This window comes from Corvus cornix, chromosome 2 (assembly GCF_000738735.6).
Source record: "Corvus cornix cornix isolate S_Up_H32 chromosome 2, ASM73873v5, whole genome shotgun sequence".
In the NCBI taxonomy this organism is placed as follows: Eukaryota; Metazoa; Chordata; class Aves; order Passeriformes; family Corvidae; genus Corvus; species Corvus cornix.
The window spans coordinates 16,735,587-16,757,135 of NC_046333.1; the positions used below are offsets into that span (position 1 = coordinate 16,735,587).

The window sequence follows — 21,549 nt, forward strand, 5'->3', positions numbered from 1 at the left end:
ACCAGAAAACCAGGAATTATCAAGATGCAGTTGTACCATGGACTCATTATTCCATGGAGATTGTCCCCATTGTTTTGGACATGCTGTACAGTGTAACTGATTTTACTTCTCTTGCTTTGTCATTACAGCAGCTTCTGGCTCAGCTACACTTCAAAAATTCAACCTATTTAGCACATTCACAGAATTTTAAACATTTTGTCCTGTATTTCTGTATCAGAAAAGGCATAAATATCATGGAACAAAACTTAACAAAAACACCTGTGCATTATAACGCATGTTGATCAATTGTTATTGATCACTAGTAGTGGTAAAGCACTACTAACAGTCTGTAATTTGTAAGGAAGAAGTAGTACACCACTACTGAGACACAATACAGAATGTTGGCAGAATTACTGTTTTTTAGGGGAAAAACCCCCCCAGTAAATTAATTTTAATAACTCAATTGAATTATGAAATTAATAGTTTCATTTATTATTGCCCAAATGAAATTATGTATATATTTTAAAGTAAACATAGAATGAATATAAAAGTACACTACCAAAACAGTCTTGCCATTGTTTCACCAAATTGCAATTTTGAATAATAATAATAAGACCATCTTGAAACACCAGTATTAAGATTTATTTTCTTCTTAACTTGGAAAGACTTGAAATAGCTTTAAAGGAAAATAATAACCCAATTACATTCCAAACACAAAAGCTGACCTCTGTCTACCTGCAGTTTCCAAACTGCAATAGTTCAAGTATTAAACAAAGCCATACCAGTATGTCTAAATAGAGCAATACATATTCCCTTTCCCAATTCAGTTTTTCGCCATTGAGTTGTACTCAGGTTAAATCTCTAGTTGTCCCTGGCTACTGTCCATGATAAAACTGTACTAGCTATATGCAAAGTGGGATATCTGAAACTGCATTTGGAATGCCAAGACAATATTCACATAAAACTTCTACACCCAACACTGACACAAAAGCAGAAAAATGCAAACTAAGCATGTTTAAAGTAAAAAAATCACCCTACCTTCACTATATATTCTATTAATATTACAATACATTTTAATTATGCAACCTATTTATCCACAGTGCTAAAGGAACACTTGAAGACATTATTCTATTAACTGCAGCAACACAGCTTGTATTTTTCCACCATCTGCCAGAAGCAGTGAGGCTGCATTACCTTTTTTCCATGTTTTCCACTGGAACCTGCTTTACATATTAAAAAACAAAGATCTTTCCTATGTATTGCTTATCCAGAGCATCTAATGATGGAGAGTTTTAGGTACTATTAGCAAAGTGCCTAAGAAGAAACTGAAAATGGACAGTGCCAACCCTTTTCAATATCCCCTTCCCCACAGTTACATAGGGCAAACTATGGGGAATCATGGGATCTCTTGTAGCTAGAAGTAGGCTTGAATTCTAAAGATTTAATGAATGCCCACATTTTATTTTCCTTATGGGTACTTGAATATTTCTAATATCCATCTAGATGTCTCACTTTTTTTCCCAATGACCTTTCCTGGTAATAACAGCAAAAGTCTAACTACATGTGGTATGAAAGTATGTTTGATGCATAGACAGGCATGGCCTTCAGAAATAAACAGAGCTGCTGGAAAAATATGCATTTCCTAAGTTGAGGAGTATAATTTATAATTTTTCTGGACATTTCCAAGGCAACAGCTGCTTGTCCTGAGATATTTCCAGTCTGGGAGAGCAGGTTTCAGTAGTCCTGAAGAAGTATGAGCTACCTGTGCTCTTGGTCAAGACTATCAGCCTAAAGGTCAACCCTCCAAAACATAGCTAAAGAGAAATTTTCCATCAGCATTACAGTCTCCCCTTTTTAGCTACAAGAATCACTTGCCATGTGACCATAGGTGTTTCAAAACTTTTAGAGGAAAAATGGTTCTTTCCTCGATGGCTTCTGAGACATGAGCAACATGTCAAGTTTGCTGATAGGGAGTTGTGTCCTCTAGGATCCTCTTTGTTCAAAAACACGTAAGTATGAAAAGCTCTGGCTTTCTAGCTCCCAGAAGCACTGAAATGGCAGGGGGTTTCAGAAATAATTTAAAACCTTTCAAAATGACATGTCATTTGGACTTTTTCACATCAAAGTTAAAATAATAATAATAAATCTAAGTTCCTTTTCTCCCATTTTGAAATAGCACATTATAGAACTGTGCCTTAGATTGACATTAATACATGAAAGGCCCTGTGCAGCATCTGATTTCAAGAAAAGAAACTGAATTGAGAGGGACTGTTCAAAGAAGCAAGTATTTGTCAGCAGAAGCATATGTTATACCCTCAGCATCCCATGAAATTGGTTACACATTATGAGATGCAGATGAGTATATGAATTTTTACTACAGGTGAAGTGTGCTATGTGTTCAAGTGACTTCAGGCCAGCTTTTTAACTGATGAAAAAAGATCACATACTGACAGATATTTAGGCAGCAAAGGTTGCAGATAAATATGTCACATGACTTTCAAAACCTATCTGGCATCAAATTAATTTCTTTAAATTTCATTAAATTAATTTTCTGCACTTTTAGAGGCTAAAATTTCATTTGAAATCTGTCTTTTAACATCAATCTGCTGGGTGCTGAGTTCTGAAACAGATGTAAAAACTTTCTTCCCAGAACACTAATAAGAAACTGTGAATATAATTGGGAATATTTATCAAAAAGGAATTTAATTCACACCTTGCTTGCCTCCAGTTCTTTTTATACAACAGATTACATAGCAGTCACTCTTTAAAGTGCTGCAGGGAATTTAATGTAAATGTGTATTTTGCTATCAAATCTCTATCTTACACTGAAGACATAGCAGCTACACTTGAATATAACGTAACTATATGATGTGGTAGAGGATATTCCTTGCTTGGAGCCTAACTGCTGCAATTCTCAGGCATATGTCCTACCCTAAAGGTTTTCTATCAGAACAGCTTAACAGCTAATTCCCACAAATGTTCAGGTAGTGAAACTGCCTTCAGTCAGCCTTCTCTTACAAAGAAAGTATGGACTATTAGTGTATTTAGAAGTTTAATGACTTTAGAGACTGAATCTGTGATCAGTGGACACTGTCAGTACATCCCCTTGACTGCTACTCATTATTTGTAGAAAATAAAAATTAATTTGTTTATCTCTGCTGATCTAAACTATCATACTGGATGGATGTGAGGCAAGAGGATGCATCCCTGGTAACAGTATTTCAAAATTTTTGTGGCTTGGACAGTTTAAACTAATCTGGCAGCTCCTTGATAAGCAATTGAGCTCCAGAAGCATTACTGTGGGATGTTACAGAATCACAGAATGGCCTAGGTTGGAAGGGACCTTAAAGATCATGTAGTTCAAACTCATCTGCCATGGGCAGGCACACTGTTCACTAGACCAGCTTTCTCAGAGGCCCATCCAACCTGGCCTTGAACACTTCCAGGGATGGGGCATCCACAACTTCTCTGGGCAAACTGCTCCAGTGCCTCACCAGCTTCACTGTAAAGACTTTTTTTTCTAATATTGAATCTAAACTTATTCTTTTTCAGTTTGAAGCCATTTCTCCTTGTCCTGTCCCTATATGCTCTTGTAAATAGTCTTTCTCCAACCTTCTTTTAGGCTTCCTTTTGGTATTGGACTTGATTTCATCATTAATCTATACTGGGATTGGGTGTTTCTTAGATATGAGAGTTTGACTGGGGTGATTAAGAATATTACAGCAGAATTTTAAGGGAAAGCAAAAATGTCACTCTTCAAAGCAGTCTGAGTGAAGCATGGCTGTGGGGCTGTGGTATTCTTTCAAAGTCTATCTCTTTAACTGTCAGTACCTCTAGAATGGCAAACGGTTCAGGGAGTTAGCCTGGATTTTGGAAGAGCTTTTCCCTACATTTTCTGTGCCACCTCAAGCAATTCAGTCTCTCAAAGTTTCAGATCCCCAGCTGTTAACTGGGAATTAAAGCAATTTACTTCTCCATAAGGGTGTTGTGAAGGTTATCCATTACAGACTGTGCAGTGTTCAGAAACTATGGTCCCAGCATACATAAATACCTATGATACAATGACTACAAAGCAATGTGTATAAACTGTGTTACAAAATGCAGCTTCTGAAAAGTTGGTACCACTGTGCAAGGAAGGACTCACCATGGCAGAACACTGAACACTGAGTTCAAAGTGTACTAAAGCAATGAAGGAAAAAAACCCTTTTTCAAAACTGATTCAATTCACTGAAAGTTGACTGTTTTTTCACTTATGACTCTTAAAAAGTTCCTAAATGTATTATTAAAAAAGGACAAAAAAAGCACAAGTACAAATTAAATAATTGCACAATGCACACAGACTGAGAATAGGTCTTTTTCTAGTTTTGTGTTCCATAAGGCACTTCACAAGCCCATCTTTCAGACACAGCGTTTATGTTTAGAAGAAAACAACCATAAATAGTATCAGGGGAGGACAGCAAAGGCTTCTTCAGGAACATCTCATCAGCATCCAGCATGCAGGAGAAGGTGTAGATAAAATTATCTTGGGAAGGGCTCACTTCCCTGGTTATGTGTGTTCAGTGGTTGAAGGAGTCCTTGGAGGCCTCTATTCCCCTCTCCACACAGAAGAGCTGTGTGCATACTACAAAGGGTGATGTGAATATTTGGGTTGGGATTTTTTGTGTTTGTTTGGCCCCATGTAATAATTGGTTCAGTCTAAACCAAAAATTTTGCTTCCTCTGAGTATTTACTGGGTGAAAAGGACACTGTGCCTCTGTGTCTATCTTACTCCGTAGCCTGTCAATTTTAGAGGCCTGTATAATAAAAGATGGCTGAGTTTAAGTCCCTGATACAATAAATGTTTATGTACAACAGTCTGTAGCAATACCAACATGAGAGATTTTCATCAACTCACATTCCTGGCTAAAAAATGATCTTGGAATCTGATTAATGTGGGATTAAATCCCCTTAAGTAGAAGACATAAATCTCACAAATCCCAGCTGAATTCTTTAAGCAGCAGCCTGAATGGTGAATGGTACATCTTCCATGATGATTTTAGGAAGCCTATAAATTGATTCCATTTAAAACTACTCATTATTGGCTTCAGATTTTCTTGGGGAGGGGGGGGGAAGCCATCTCTGCAATCTACTCCTAAGTTAAAGTGCCATTTATATATTCCTTTGAGAGGAGGACTGCAGTTGTTACAGTCCCACAGTTTTGAGCCCACAAAAAAGTGTGTATACGTATTTCTTGTGCATGGTCTAATCTGTATTTTGGCATCACAATTCTCCCACAAGAATTTAAGACTATTTTTCAATTACAGCCTTATCAGTAGATTGCAGTTACTGGGGAATAAAGAATTCAGGCCCTCATCCCTACAGCTTGAATGTTTTGACATCTGCATAAGTGAATTAATTTTCAGAAGTATTGATCCTCTAATTGCCTCCAGCACCTTAAAAAATTAGTATCCACAACACATTAAAATACTGTTTTTTGCCTCACATTAAACTTCCAGACTATCAGAAAATACTAGAAAGTGTATGGCAAATGATTTAGGAAGTATGAAAATTTTTCAATGGAAGATTTTGTCTGAGGAATATAAAAGAAATATGTAAAATTTTAGAAGAATTACTAACCCTAACAGTTGTGGGGATTTTGTGTGTGAAGTCATGAGAGTTCCATAAATACAATCTACTGGCAGGAAGATACTATACTAAAGAGAGTTAAAATCCCATGGTTAGTTTAAACAATTGTTACGTATCAATTGAATCAATATAATTAACAAAATAGGAGGTTAAAGGAAAAATAAAGATTTTCCATCTGCTGAATTAAAAATATTAACAGTTGTCTGCTGTGCTGTGAAATAGTGACCAATAAATTTAATTTTAACATAAGAAGACAGTGTTCTACCTGAAGATAATGGTTCATAACAACAAGCATTGCAAATTTTTATACCCCTCATATAAAACAACAATAACTTTTAAGGCAAATCACTGTGGTATGGCTGATAAATAACAGGTTGCATCCACTTACCCATGTCTCTCCTCTTCCCTTTTGGTGGTGACACCAAAGATGAGAGCATTCAAGAGTCACTTTAGCCCTAACAGACTTCAACTGACCTTTTCAATGCCAATTCTTAGATTTAGATTTGCCAAAATCTGTTAGTCTTCCCAGACTTTAGAAAGTGGGGATTACCTATACAATATTTCTCCCTCTACTGTCTTCAAGTATCTCTTGCTTTGTTTTAAATCAAATTAATGAAGTATATGTGTCTGAGGTGGAGCTTTCCCATTCTTTACAATATCTAGCTTACTAGATAATGCTCTCATATAAAACATGAAGTGTTTTCCTATCAGGTCCTAATTTCACTGAATCATTGCACAGTTCCTGGAGGAACTAAACACCAACCTTATTTTGAATCCTATTTACTCACTTTGCCATTTCACTTACTCTGTGCCTCAAAGCATTTGGCACTTACCACAACCATCCTATAATTTCTGGTTTTTAGCCATGCTATTGAAACAGCACTACCAAAATTACTAAAATTTCTATCAAGTTAAAAAAAGTAACTTTGGTAATCCAAGTGATTTTTAATGAAGAACCCAAAAACTTAAAAAAAATTAACACAGTTAATATTTTCTGGTTTGTTTGCTCTATTTTATTTTCCATACTTCATCTGTAAAACAGGGTATATATTAGTAAACATAACATACCAAAATCCACAAGCTTGACTCCTCCTTCAGTGGTCAAAAGGATATTATTTCCCTTAATATCACGGTGGATAGTTTTGTTTTCATGCAAGTGCTGAAGTCCCTGGAAGGCGAGATGCAAACATGAACTTTTAACAACAGCTCTGTCCTCTGTATTACATTTGCAGAAACAACAAGGTAGAAGAAAGGTATGAAAAATATTTAAAAGATTTTTTTAAATCCAAAACCACAGGGATGTCATTCTTACTGCAAAACCACTTGCCACATGACAAGGAAAAGCTATTTTTTAATTGCCACACTTTATGTCAAATAGAAATTTTAAGATGAAAGCAGAAAAATATCACTGTAAACCTATATATAATACCTTTAGAGCATAAACTCAAAGAAAACTACTAAGACCTAAATTCCACCGGAGAAAATTAAATTTCAGTTATAAGGAAATGATAAATACATTTGATCCTAATGAGCAAAACCAAATTCTTGTAGCAGGGTTTGAATATGCTAGATATGTGGATCGTTTTACTATAAAAACAGTTTGGATACAGACATTGAAAGCTGAACAGTATTTTGATGATATTTCTGCTATCTTAAAAGAAAAGCAGTTTTGATGCTGAACTGTATTTACTAAGAAAATTGATCAATGGTCAGGAATCAATTTTCATTCTCTTACTAGTGAAACAAACAGATTAACTGCTATTTACCTTGCTTGCTTAAAAAGAAGTATCCTAATCAAACATTGCCTTGATTTCATTAAACACTGCTATAATACAAGATAGTGAGCTGTGTTAGTGGGGACATGATCTTCATTAATTTTAGAAAAGTATGAGTCGAATATTGACTATCCTTTCATTGAAAGCTTATCTTACTTACCATCAGAGCTTCTCGTAAAATGTAGGCAATTATAAGTTCATTCATCCTTTCGCCTCTCTTCAGAAATCCTTTCACAAGATCAGTCACAGATCCACCATTGCACAGCTACAAAACACAAGAGGAATATAAAAAGGAATTAGGGAGTGTTGGAGTAGCCACCTGGTTTTCACTTTCAGTATTTTTTTGTATCTGTAGCCAAATGAGATTCTACTAAACTGACAAACCACAAATTTGTCCTTAAGTCTACCATTTATACAAACAACTTACACAGCAATTTTTGCCAATTATTTTTCACTACTTTCTGCATTTAATTCTTCTTGCCCAAACACAAGTACAGTAGTCTATCTCTTTGTTTTCCTGTATCCACGATTGCTTTTCACTGAAACAGAAGTTGATTACAGTGCAATAAATTAGCTGTGAAAGCATATTTTGTGGGGCATACTAATTGCTTCTTATATTCATCATGTGCAACTCACCACCAATGCACATTATTACAACACCAATTCTCAGGTACAAAAGATATGTACAGTATAAAATGGATTTAAGGCTTCAGAAGACAGGCAGCAGAGAAATTTCCCTATCATGAAATCTTCCAACAGTAAAGCTGCCCTTTTTGCCAAGCAGCACTTAATTCCTAGCATAGGAAGGTGTGATACACAAGGCATGGGTATTGTGGAATATGATGAAAGCACTGTGGAAAGAAAGGTCTTCCACTGAAACAAGGTGTGCCATGGGTGTAAGACTAATTATAGCCCTTGTTGCATCAACCCTGTCAGCTCCTTGTTCCAGGTGCAGAGCCACTATCCGCTCTGGACAATCTTCCCTCACTCTCCAGAGAGGAGAGTCCAGCCAGACTCCTGCAAACCCCTGTCCTGTCCCATACACGTGGGAAGAAGAGACCTGGCACTGCTCTCTAAAAACAATAGTGAGCACACATTACCAGCAGGTTAGTTTAGACTGCAGTACTTCATATGTTCGTTTTTATCACTTACAATTTTTCTGCAGGAAGAAGTAACAATGTAATGTTAGGGTGTACCTACTACTGTAGGAGTTACACGTCTGCAAAGATGAAATTAGCACTTGAGCCCTTAAACTATCCATAATGCACCTGACAATACTCATTGATTGAAGAGCCATTGTCTCTACAAAGGGGTAGCTGCTTCCAATAGAACAGTAAAATAAACTTCAATTCTTATACAGTCTCATCATCCAGTAGCTTTTCACATGAAATTAAATACCCATGTAAGGTATTTTAACAATGCAGCACAAAACAGTAATTCCTTTTCACTACTTTTGAAGTATATTCAAATCAAGGGCATAATTTACCAGTAAAACCCTTCAACTGCAGAATTCTAGACGTCAGATTCTTTTGTGTATGTATATTTTTCATCTGTTCTTCTATATCCCTACATTTTTTTCTGTGCTGCAATTAAAAAAAGACTTGCACCTTACCATATAAAGCATTTTCTATCCCTTTTTACACAAACAGAACAATAATTCTCTCATTATCTTTGAAACCCCTAGGCTGCACTGAACTTGCACCACAAGAATGCCTCCAGAAATGCCATTCAATACATAACTCTTGTTGCAAGATGTGTCCCCCATCAGGTCAGCAAGGGCTCTGGTCTGACAGAGGCTGAGCTCTATGGCAACAGTCTTGGAACTCACTTAACCTCACCCTTACCTAAGTGGGACAATATGCATGCTTAGAGAGGGAAGAACTCATATGCTTAAATGATGGGATTAAATGCTTTGCTGGATAAGGATCAGATTCCCAAACAGGATTTCATTTACTGTCATTAGCCATGCTGGTCTGTCTTCTACACCGACATTTTCAAGTTAGTTATTTTTTTACAATGACATTATCTTTTCAGGGTTTCCATCATTTTAACTTTGGCACATCACTGACATATTTAATCAGACCAAATGGATTATGACAATAATCCTGGTTAATTTAATGCACTTGAATTCAGGGCACTGAAACTGTCTGAGAAGTAACAAACCAACTGTGAAATACATTACACATACGATATTCTTCAAACTATTTTTCTTCATTATCTCATAATATGAGATATAATATTTTGCTTCTTACAGATGGATCTGTTTTCTTTACAGAGCTGTATACCTGTTCAACATAAAGAAAATGAATATATTCTTTTTGTAGGCAGAAGAAGGGAGAAACTACACCTCAGAAATCACCCTCTAATGTTTAGGCAGTGAAGCCAATAACGAATTTATTTGCCTGGGTCAGCAATGTTAATTTTTACTTCCTTTAATATGCTGGTCTAACTAATTTTTCTGCTACTCTCATAAGATATAAATCCTTGTTATGAGATAAATACCTGCATTATAAGATAACACCTACTTAAAATATCAGGTAATGTAAGATATTGAAACTGTGATTATTTTAGACCAAACAAAACCTTAACATGGTATGCAAAAGCTCAGCCAAACAAGTCTTGAAATAAAGAACCCAGAAGTCAGCCATACCAGCACGGAAACTCTCTGCCAACTCCCAAGGCAGGGTGGCTGCTTGAACAGAGTTCAGCTGAGGATGATATAGACACAGGTTCTTGCACACACACACAGGGCAACTTTTCTTTTGCTGCTTCTGTGTCAAAGAGCTGTACTTTTACTTATATCAGACAATTAATATTTTTCTGAGACCACCAGCATAGGAGGGAGAGGGGGAAAAAAGGCTGGGTATTAGAATACAAGCAGCTATAAGGAGGAAAAGGGATTACTGGAATACAACTACAATTAGAAAAGGAGATTATGGCAGACACTGTATGTGTGTGCTCTACACTGTGTGGGTGGGAGGGGGGAACGATGACGACAACGATGACACAGGTTAGTATTAGCCTGTTCTATTTTTACTGTCATGGGTAAAATGCTGTCTCTGCTCTAATTTCCTATCTCAACTGTGCATTTTTTGCAGGTGAAGCTGCCACATGTCCCTGAAACTATGCACATAACTAAAGTTGAAATGGTGATTCTTTCTCTTGATTCAGGGTAGCAAGTTGCATGTGTACTCAATCCAAAGGTATCATAAATACTTCAAAAAGTCCCTGTCCTAAAAAGTCAGGCTCTTCTCTTCCCTTTCAAAACAAGAAGCTACAGAAAGTTATGATACTCCTGCCCAATACAGTGATGGACCATGCTTGCTTGAGAATTTGAGCAGATGGTAAATAAATTATCCTTGGGGATGTTTATCAGGATCTAGTCCATAGAAACTTATAGGAGTAAAAAACCCTAAATCATTTTAAAAAAAAAATCACATAACCTTGAGTCATACAGTCCTTTAATGAGAGACTATGGGATAAACATTATTTAGCAGTTAGTTATTATGCTAGACAGAAAGTTTCCTGGGGTGTTGTTAAATATTGCAGCTTATAATTATGATATCTGCTGCTTCTCAGTAGCATGCTGTCCACAGTAGAAACACTGTGTAGTCTCTTACCAAAGCTGCTCAGTTTGAGTTAAGCCAACTGAAATGCTTGGATGACAAGAAATCATGAAGGCAACAGAGATAATTTTTTAAAAAGATCTTTCTAGTTTTCAGTGAAGCATCTAGAGAAGGGAGGTGCTGGTAGCTATTATTTTGTTGCAAACCTTGTGAACTCACATGACCAAATGGCTCATCAGTCTGTGTCATTTGCTCTACAGCATTTGGTAAAATCTCCTCAGAACACCTTGATGACAGGCACTGTAAGCAGAGAACAACAAATGCACAGAGAACTTGGGACACAGTCATGCAGCAGAAGCTATGTGTCTGTCTGAGCTCTGCCACAGGGCTGCTCCCTACCCTGAAGGTCAAAGCAACTCACCAAATGAAATGGCCTTTCACCTGTCATGAGACATGGCCTCTTCTGGGAGGAGAGGGTCATAACTCTGTTTCTCTCTCCCATACATTCACACCCATTCTCTCTTACATACACAGAAACATTTCTTGTGGTTTGTATCAGATGGAAGCCCCCATTTAGCTTTGAATACAGTCAGCTTAAAGGGACAGACTCTTGGAATGTCCAGCCTATGAGACACAGGAAGGGAAGATATTCGTGATCATCCCACAGGGAAGTAATTTAGAAATGTCAGAACTTTGTACATGAACAATTTACATCAAATTAGTATTAGTCACTTTTTCTATTGTTCCCTTGTGATTTAGAGGTATTTTCCTTACTGGCAGTTTTTTCAGTGCCTGCATTGATAGAATGCAAATATTACGTACAAAAACAAGCAACTAAAAGGAAGGTAAGTTGAACCCTTGAGGCTACCTACAACTAGGTGGAGAAGATAGAGACAGAATCCTCCTAGTGTCACACAGCAAAGGATGAGAGGCAACAATCCTCCACTGCAAGTCAGGAGATTCCTACCGGACATAAACAAAAAATTTTCCCACTCAGTTGAGCACTGGGAGAGATTACACAGTGAGTCTGTGATATATCCATCCTTGGAAATATTCAAATTTGAATTGAAAAGACAAATCTGTAACATTTCAGTTAATAGTCTTTGAGCAAGGGGCTGGACCAAATAACTTCCAAAGGTTCCCTCCATGCTGTACTTTTATATGATTCAGAATATATGAATTTAATGAATTTTGAATTCGGTTCCTGGTCTGGATATTCAGACAGCAGAAAGAGTGGGAAAGAGCAAAAGAAATCTTGCGTACCTAAGCCAATCGAAAGAATGATTTAATAGAAAGCTTGACTCATATAAAAATCTGCCTTAAAGAGCTGTAGCTCTGATGGCCATGCATAGCTGTATCAAAAGAGGTGCTTAGGAACCTTCTGCAGTGGTAGAAAAGGGCTCCTCCCTTATGATTTTCTGGCGCTCAAAAAGGCAAAGACTCATACTGGGATGACATGCAGTTCTCCACCCACCCATCTGCCAGAACCATGTGCTACTGTAATTGAGCTATTAGTATGCTAAGCTATCTGCAGAAAAAAAATATAAAAAAGCATGATCCTAACACATGAAATGTCACTTAAAATTGCCATCACATCACAGTCATGCAGATGTTCTTTTTAGGTCTTAGTCACTCTGACCCAGTTATACATTTCTCCTCTTCAGCTCTTCTCGATTCTGATGCCTGTTGAATAAAGATTCAGTATCATCTCCCTTTTGAAGAAAGCTATCACTTGCACTTTTGTGAGGGCCATTACAGCCTTTAATCATCTAAGTGCTCCTGACTTATGCATCTGTACTAAGCTGTCAGGTAATGTTTGCTTGCATCAAGCAGTTGTCAAGGTGCTTTCATCTTACTTCAGCAGCTTGGATGCAAACAGTGGGACAACTACAACTACTTCCTTCCCTGTCTTTACAGACATAAATAACTGGGCAGCACATCACATATGCACAATTTATGTCATGCATGAATTATCTTCATGAAAAAGTCCAACCTTGCTTTAATGTTATCTCACACAAGAATGCTAAAAAGCATCACAGGCACTAATCTCTATTTTCCCCCTGTTCTTAGAATAGATAAATAATCTGACCTGTTCTCCTAAGCAGCACTGCCAGTCTCTGAGCTGACAGCACCTTCCTTTCAAGACTGATAGCTGTAGGAACAGAAGACTCTTAGTTGTTGCTGTTTTGTCATCATAAAATTACAGAAGCAGAGGAGTAAAAGGGACCTCAAGAAATCACTTAGTCCACCCCATATGCACTGTGTAGAGACCTGGAACTTTCAGATATATGTTTAACTTGCTCCTAAAAATCTCTTGAGGAAGATTCCAGTCTTTCTAAGTAGCCTGTTTCTGTGTTTCTCTAGGCTGATACAGCATTTTTCCTGCTATCCAATCTGAATCCTTTTTGCTTCCAACAAAACTGTATTAGTTTTGCCCTTCCTTTCAGCAGTATATGATAATAAATTACCATTATTTTCTATTTCCATCCCTGCCAGACTACTATCATGATATGTCTCTTTTTTTTTCCCTCTTTTTTTAGGCTGTACAAGGTTAGTTGTTGTAACCTTTTGAAATTCTCCACATTTTCTCCACTCAGACTGCCTTCAATTTGCCACTGATGTTTGTCTCACATTTTGCCCCAAAGTGCATACAGAATTCCTTTGGAAGTCTTGTCTTAGCTGAGAAAAGCTGAACAGAACACAATCATCTCCACTTTACAGAGAATCCCTTTCTGCAGAATAACAGCCTGGTCAGGTATGTCCCATTTTTTATTCCTATGGACAGCAGTACTTTGAATGAATGTCTTTTCTGTGATTCAAATACATCCCTCTCCTAGTCACAACTGTGAATCTGATGCTATTCCCCAATCTGACTTTAATTAAACTAGGTATCCACTTCAAATTTTTATGAGGACTTTTTTTTATCACTCAAGTTATTAATGAATAGAAACAGACCAAAAGCAGATGCCTGCTTGAGATTCTCCCAGCCCTGAAGTCCAGTTTTGTGAAAAAGAGGTTATTTGCTTTTTTGTTTTTGTGAAATGTCTGTATTTCCACATTTTCCTCACAAGCATGTCACAGGGGAGCATATAAAATCCTTACAAAAGACATTCATCTATTGCTTTCTCCATGTTACACCAGTTAGCCTGTTAAAAGACTACATTGTAGTAATACAATTTGTTCTGGCCCAGTCCAAGTTGACCACTTATCACGTTACTGGGCTCTGCATGTTCTACAGTGGTTTCTATTAATTTGTTCTGGATCTGTTATGGGTATCAAAGTTAAGCAGATTGGTCTGTATTTTCCTAGGACATTATTCTTCCTCACTGTAAAGACATATACTAAATATTCTTGTATCTAATTTCTCTAGTAACCTTGTCTTTACCACTCTCCACATTAGACCCTCTGAACTTGTCTCTAAATGCTTTAGCTGAGCATTTTTGTTTCTCCTATTTGAAGGCATTCTGAAATATTAGAAGAAGCAGACCCTAATGCATTATCACTAGTCTCTTACTGTGCTTCTATTTTTCTCTGCAACAGCTAATTTGCTATTGTGTTTTTAATGTCTTTAAAGAACTGCCAGCTACCCTGGCACTTTCCTATATTTTTACATTATTTTTCCTAAGTGCAGGTACCTACCAGTTCCCAAAGCCAGCTAAAGCATACTTTCCCTAAGCCCATTATCTTTACCCTGCTGCCATCTTTACCATCCTTTCTTTTCTTAGGTGAGTGAAAGCAACTACTTTGGGGCCTTTTTCACTCAAATTTCCTTCTATCTTCAGCTTTTCAACAGAGATCTGGTCTATTCAAACATAATTGACCTGATAAAGCCATTTCCAGAGTCACTGTCTTTGCCTTCTGTCTCCAAGAAAGAACTCCATGGACTGTCCATCTCACAGGGTCACCTGTGACCAGATAACTCCTATTCTCTGCCTACAGTGTGACACGTTTTCATAATTATTACTGCCAAAGAGCACATTCCACTGACAGCACCTAACACATACCACCCATACTTGAAGGTTCTTGTGAAAACTTACAGGGAACTAAATCTGTTTTCTGAATGGGCCAGGTGGTTCAGTACACAGCTCCTGTCTGTGTAGCACAGTTTTAATTTCACCTCAAATGGAAGAAAGATATGCACTGTAGCTCCTATTTTTCCTAACGACTGGACAAGACAACCCAAACCCATAACCCAACCCAAAAAAAACCACAGCAATGGTTTCTCTATGCTTTTAGATAAAGTTGATTGCTTTCAATTTAGTGTGAACAAAACTTATCACTGAAACAGGCATCTTTCCTGAGTTATTTTGCTTCAGTGATCAAAAACCATGTGGTATTTACGATTTTGCTCTCTTATATCATCTAGCACCTCCAGGGCTGTGTTAGTCACAGCCTCACGGGTGTTTGTGTGTTGCTTCTGATTTCTTTCCTTTCAGTTTGGCTTTTAACTTCTCATTTTCTTTGCCATGCACATGCACTGACAAGACAGCCAGCCAGAGGAACAGTTTGCCTGTTTCATCTTATGCAATGCTGGCCTTCACAAACTCTTATATTTCTCAGTCAGACCATAGATATCTTCACATCATGGCTAAAATGGAAAAGCCACAATGATGCAATTATTGCCTAAATTTCTTTGTTCAAACTCAGCATAATGGAATGAAGCCAAGCAGGTTTCACATAAACAGGAAAAAAACCCTACTCCCCAAAGGAAGGATTTTTCTGTTCTAAAACATTTGTAATATCATGAAAAAAAGCAAGTAGGTGAGGTGACACTGTTGTGAAAAAGGTTTACATGACAGACCTCAGCTCAATTCTCCTTCTAGCTCATCCTGACACGAACTTACATCCCATAATTCACATTCTTTATAATACGTTTACATCCCCATCAAGGTGCTAATGAAGAAATCAATGTATCACCTGTCCATATCCTCTCAAAAGATTATACAGCTGAAGTGGTACCAAGCTATGATTACAAATGCGCTCTGCAAAGCAACTGGGGTGAAAACATATTTAAAACAGAAATTCTAAAGGAGCTTCAACTATAGCTTCATGGCCTGGCAACACCATAGCACAGCTGGTTTTTTTTAATAATCAAATAAATGTAAGGGTCATTTTGCAAAATCAGAGCTAACCTAACCACAAAACTGAGAGGCACTGGTCAGTAAAGAGCCAGGACTTCCTTAGCAAATACAAGAGGGAGCTTACCAAGACAGAATATTTTGATAGAGCAAACTTAGTGCAATTCATCATTTTATCATACACAAGGACCAGTGGTAAAAACAACATTTAGAGGACAAAACCACTCCCTTGGCTAGGGAGAAAAAAAGAGTGATTAACTTGGCATCCATAATGACAGAAGTATTTCTACTGACTGCTGCAAACCTTAGCTGAGGCTCTAGAAAACACAAAGACTCTCCTAAGCAAAGAGGGCAGCCTGTGGTAACAGCAAGCACTTCACAGGTTTTATTGCCTGCTCAGAACTGCCTTACTTTTGTTCACTCTTCACCAGTTAAGAAACATTTCCTAGCACCTTCCTTTTTTGTAGCATCATTTCTATATGATTCAGGGTTCAGACAGTAGGTCCAAGTACTGCCATGTCCACACTGCTCATAATCCATTTCATTTGTGTATTTCTACATGAAGACAGTAATTTAGTCTAATTCACTGTAATTTAAATTACTGCAATAGAAATCTTCCCTATTGCGTTTGAAAGCACAGCCAGGGAAGCACAGATCCAAACAATGGGGCATGTCAGAAGACTGCTTTTACAAAAGGAGTGAAGCTGAAACCCACTCATCCTCAAGGCAATTGGTGTCCTCCTGGGAGTATGCAGGACATGAAAGGAGCTGCAGGACTCTGTAACTGTCACAGGACCCTACTAAGGTCTGAAGGACTTTCTTAAAGATGATTCTATAAGAACAAAATGATGCTAAACTCAAAAGTCATTTTTTCTTCTCCTTTTTTTCTTATTTTAATGAACTACTGGAATGATTAACTCCGAGAGACTAGAGCAGACAGAATTGAAATTAAAAGGCTTTGTAAAGCAATCTCTCCCTGTTGCCTGTGTGTGTGCAAGGCAGTTCCCTGCTTCCTGGATTTGATTTTGGCAAAGTCAGCAGCTTTCTGAATTGCAACAAATGCTGACATTATTTCTGGAGTCCAGGGAACTTTTCATCACCACTGACACATGACTATCTTGTTTCTGTACCTCCTGGCTCCTTGTTCCTTGAGTACTCTTCTCCTATAGTTTGCAGCTTTCAGCCCCCTCTGCCCAAAAAAGAATGAGGAGTAGACCCCTCTCCCTACCACTGGAGTGACTTCAGTCACTTCCTTTATAAAGAAGCCCAACATGTAAACTGAGCACAAAACCAGCAAAACTGTATTGCCTATCACACGTGATAGGTGTCAGAGAGCAAACCCTCCAGCAAAGAGCAAAAAGGTCTTAGCACAAGCATTCTTACAATGACTGATGCTATTCCCCGTTACAGATAAAGGAGGTCTGGTTATCTGGGATCTAAAAAAAACCTACACAAAGGTGAGGTTTAGTGTTTTGCTTTATTTTGCTTTTCAATTACCTCACAGTTGGTAAAACTGTGATCAAAAATTAAATGTACAGAAAGCAAAGTGATGTTAAATATTAGAATGTGAGAGGCGTATTATTCATATGCCATTAAATTACACAGTGGTTTGGTAAAACTATTTTTTCTGGGCTTCTGCTTTACTGCATGATGGCAAGAATTGTTAAGTTACTGAGAACCGGGTTTTTGTATGTGAGTATTCTCCAGCAAGGTGAACCATAACCAGTTGTTTAAAAGATGCAAACTGTGCAAACCCCAATGTAATATGAAATATACATTATGCAGAGAAATTATGAGTGTTTAGTAAAAGTTTGAAGCATCAAATAATAGTTGTAGCCACACACCTTTGGTCTTGAGAAAATAGGAAATGATTCAGGAGTGAAAAATTGCTATAATTGGGAAGCAAAGAGGGACACATTAGAAATGATGAAATCAAGCCCAATTCAGGCATGTAATGGATCAAAACATTCAGTGTTGGTCTGAATAGAGCAATTATAACAAAAGACATTACTGAAAAATGACCTGTGTTAAGAAATATGAAAAAGCAATTTTCAATTGTTTAATTTTTCTTCAAATATGCCATTTGAAAATAGCTAATAATATTTAAGCAAATGACAGCTTCCTTCCCCTCACCCAGCCTTTTATAAAACATAAATGGACTTGTTATTTTCCACTATGCTAATTTCCTGAAACATTACTGTTTTACAGCAAATACCACATAGCAAAAAAAGTTGTATATCTGCTTTCTTATTATAACTGTTATTATATATTCCATTAAACAGAACAACTTCCATTGAAAGCTTTTTTTAAACTCCATAAACTTGCCTTTATTCCCTTAGATGGAAACACATCTGCATATAGTAACTCCTGTATCTAACAAAAGCATACTGTAAGCATGCCAAAGGAAAATCCTAAAGAAATTATTAAACTGTCCATATCACAAGGTCCTCTACTTCATGCAAAAGAGAAGTAACTGGTAGCGTGATGTCTCTAGTTTAGCTCATCTTTTTGAAAGCCAAAATGAGACTGTTGGGTCTTGCTTCAAGGCACTCCCAAAAATTCCAGTGGGGCTCACTCCAGCCAGTGCTCATTACTCAGAGAGGCCTCACAGAAAGAATCGTGACTGAATTTGGATTTTCCCACCCATGCTAAAACTGTCACAGCAATAAAAACAACTCCAGTTTCCATACTTCTACCCATTCCTTATAGAACCATAGAATATTCTGAGTTGGAAGGGACCCACAAGGATCACTAAGACCAACTCCTGGCCCTGCACAGGACAACCCCAAGACTAATACCATCTGTCCGAGAGTGTTGCCCAAATGCTTCTTGATTCATTACAATTGTATTATTTTTTAAAGACAAAATCTTCAGTCAAATGGCTTTCAACAACTGAAGTCCCAGCAGCTTCAATAACATGAATTTGTCTGCTGAACTTTTGCATGACCAGTGACTTCCCAAGCTCTGTGCTTTCCTTGCAGGCCACAGAAACTGAAGCTGTAGATATTTTCAGCCAAACATGTTTGCACATCTAGAACAAGAATTAGCTGCTTTAAAACACTGACAGCCACTCCTCTCTCCCTCCTCCATGCACAGAGAGGTGCCATGAAGAGTGACACCACCATTAGCTGAGAAAGGAAAAAGCTAATGGAGAGAAAATGCTTTGCTGCCAGCCACCAGGACTCTTCCACAGCGCTGGAAATCTCAGCAAGAGAGAAAGGCAGAACTACTCATCCTGCTCTGAGCTTCACTTTTTTGTACCCAGCCTGCTTGGGCATAAACAGCCCCCTGAAGAGGTAGCCTGTGCCTGGAAAAGGAGCAGTGGCTTGTGAAGAGTCTTGTTGTGTTGGCCATGCGGGAGTGACAGCACACTCTCCCTGCCAAACCATATCCATCCCCTGCTCCATACATGGTACAGGACTCCTTGCCCTTTTAGACTGGGATATGGGAATGAGGTAAAAGCATCACAAGCCCGGTCAAGGAAGATTATCTAGACAAACAGATTAAAAAAAATATTGATCTATTTACCTAGCACACAGAAGTTATCAGTCTCCCTATATAGCTTAGAAAAGCAAAATTAATGAGTCAAAAGTAAATGAGTAAATATATTGTCATCTACTGCAAAAATTGAGATGATTGTAAAAGTCAAAGAATCTGTCGCGGTTGGTTTGGGTTTGTTTTGGTTCATTAGGGTTTTTTGGGGAGGGTGGGGAGTGGGGTTTTGGTGGGTGTTTTTTAATAATTTCTTGTCTTTCTTCACATTTTACATCACCCAGACTTCCAGCTCTCAAACAGCTGAAGCCTCATTCAAGTTAAGGTACAAAACAGCAGTGAAATATTTTAGTCTTTTTTTTTTTTTAAGAAAAATACCAATAACTGGATCTTTGGACAGTTGTTGCTCTCTTTTGTAGAAACCACACAGCAACCTAGAATTGCAATATTAACACCTCAGCTCCGCAGCAGGAAAAAAAACCTCCCATCCTCTCAGCAGCTGGACTTGCTGAGACTGTTATTTCTTTACATGAATATATTCCATAGATAGGACATTATATAACAAAGCAGATGATTTGTTGTTGTTGTTGTTGTTGTTTAAATAAGAAGGATGCACTTCAGTGAGTTTGATGCAACGAAATGCAATTACATGCAATGTTTAAAAGGCAACATGATCAGAAAATCTTTCACATATAGTAGGTCAGTGAAGGATCCAAGACTTTTAACCACACAAAACTTGGGCATTAATTATACTTGTTTTTCTCTGACACACATGTAAATTGTGCTGTCACTGTTCATTTATGAAACTGTGAGGAAAGTTTATAAATATTCCATGAACTCTAAGGCTCTCTTTATGACCACAGTTAGATTTGCAAACATCTGGAAGCATCCGATGTGCTAAATTTCTCTCTCCAAAGGGCAGATACAACAGTGCAACAGCACAGCAGACTCACTCCAGGACAGATACAGCAATGTACATGTATTGTTCAGCATTCTTAATTTTACCTAGGAGTTACTGCAACACCTTCTTCTCTTGGCTTTAATGAGTACTTATCCCTAACCAGCCATCTCCAACCATGCCATTATTCCTTTGAACCCTCATGCTGGCTGCCCTTTCTCAGTCACATCAAACATGAGCTGGATGCTTTTACTGTCAAACCCCACAGCAGTTCTAATACCATTTCTTATGCAGCAAGAGATCTACTTCTATCCTTGATCCGCTCACAGTGCTGGCATCCATTGCTGGCTATCTGCTGGCATAACATGTTTTCCTTTCTGCTTTTAAAGAGCAACTAAAGCAAAACAGAAAATCATAGCACCATCCTCCTTCAAATCCTCCTTAGTAACTCTCCTGTACTACAATGCTGACACAAATGTCTGCTGCTGATTGAGATCACAACTGACTTCTGTTATCCATTCAGTTCTCCTTTCCCAAAGCCATTTGTTCCATCTGGTTTATACCTTTGATGAAAGCTCTCTGCTAGGAAGTCAGTTTTTGGACGGGAAAGGAGTGAAAAATTGATACTCTACACATTGTGCAGGGCTCTCCATCTCTAGGCAAATTCAACAATGGTAGCTCTTCTAAAGGATCTCCACAAAACCTGAAAGGATTTTTATAAGGGGATCTCAGCTTCTTACATTCTCATTATATTTAAACACCTCACCAGACAAAGGCAACTGACCTTGTGATTGGTAACTGGGCAAGAACTGCACTGGTGGGCTACTCTGTGCCCGTAACACAGCACAGTCTGTTCACAGGTTCTTTCTCAGCTCTTACCCTGTTACAAGCATTTTGGCAAGTCACTGGAAATAAACTAGTAGTAATGGACCGACATAACCCTGGTAGAGCAGGCTGGCAGTTTGATATACTGGCATTTTATTCCTTTTTTCTGTATGGTGCTACCTTTACAATTGTTACAATGTCCCTCCTCTGATTAACCATGGGTTTCTACTTTGTCTATGTTTGCAGAAGGAGTAGCAGGTGAACTGATGCACTAGTTTCCTGTATTCTAGTTTAATTCAAGCTTCTGAGAG

The 21,549-nt window shown here is 37.8% G+C and overlaps 1 protein-coding gene across 9 annotated transcripts in view; it reads right to left on the minus strand.

Annotated features, from left to right (window-relative positions):
* The window catches only part of MYO3A (myosin IIIA), a 120,562-nt gene that overhangs the window by 78,238 nt on the left and 20,775 nt on the right, over positions 1 to 21,549 (minus strand). For all 9 annotated transcript variants that reach the window (XM_019285868.3, XM_019285865.3, XM_039548711.1 and 6 more), the window contains exons 4-5: positions 7,540 to 7,644; positions 6,673 to 6,772 (exon numbers count right to left, since the gene is read on the minus strand). In XM_019285868.3, the coding sequence (XP_019141413.2) occupies positions 6,673 to 6,772; positions 7,540 to 7,644 (205 nt within the window). The remainder of the gene's footprint in view (positions 1 to 6,672; positions 6,773 to 7,539; positions 7,645 to 21,549) is intronic.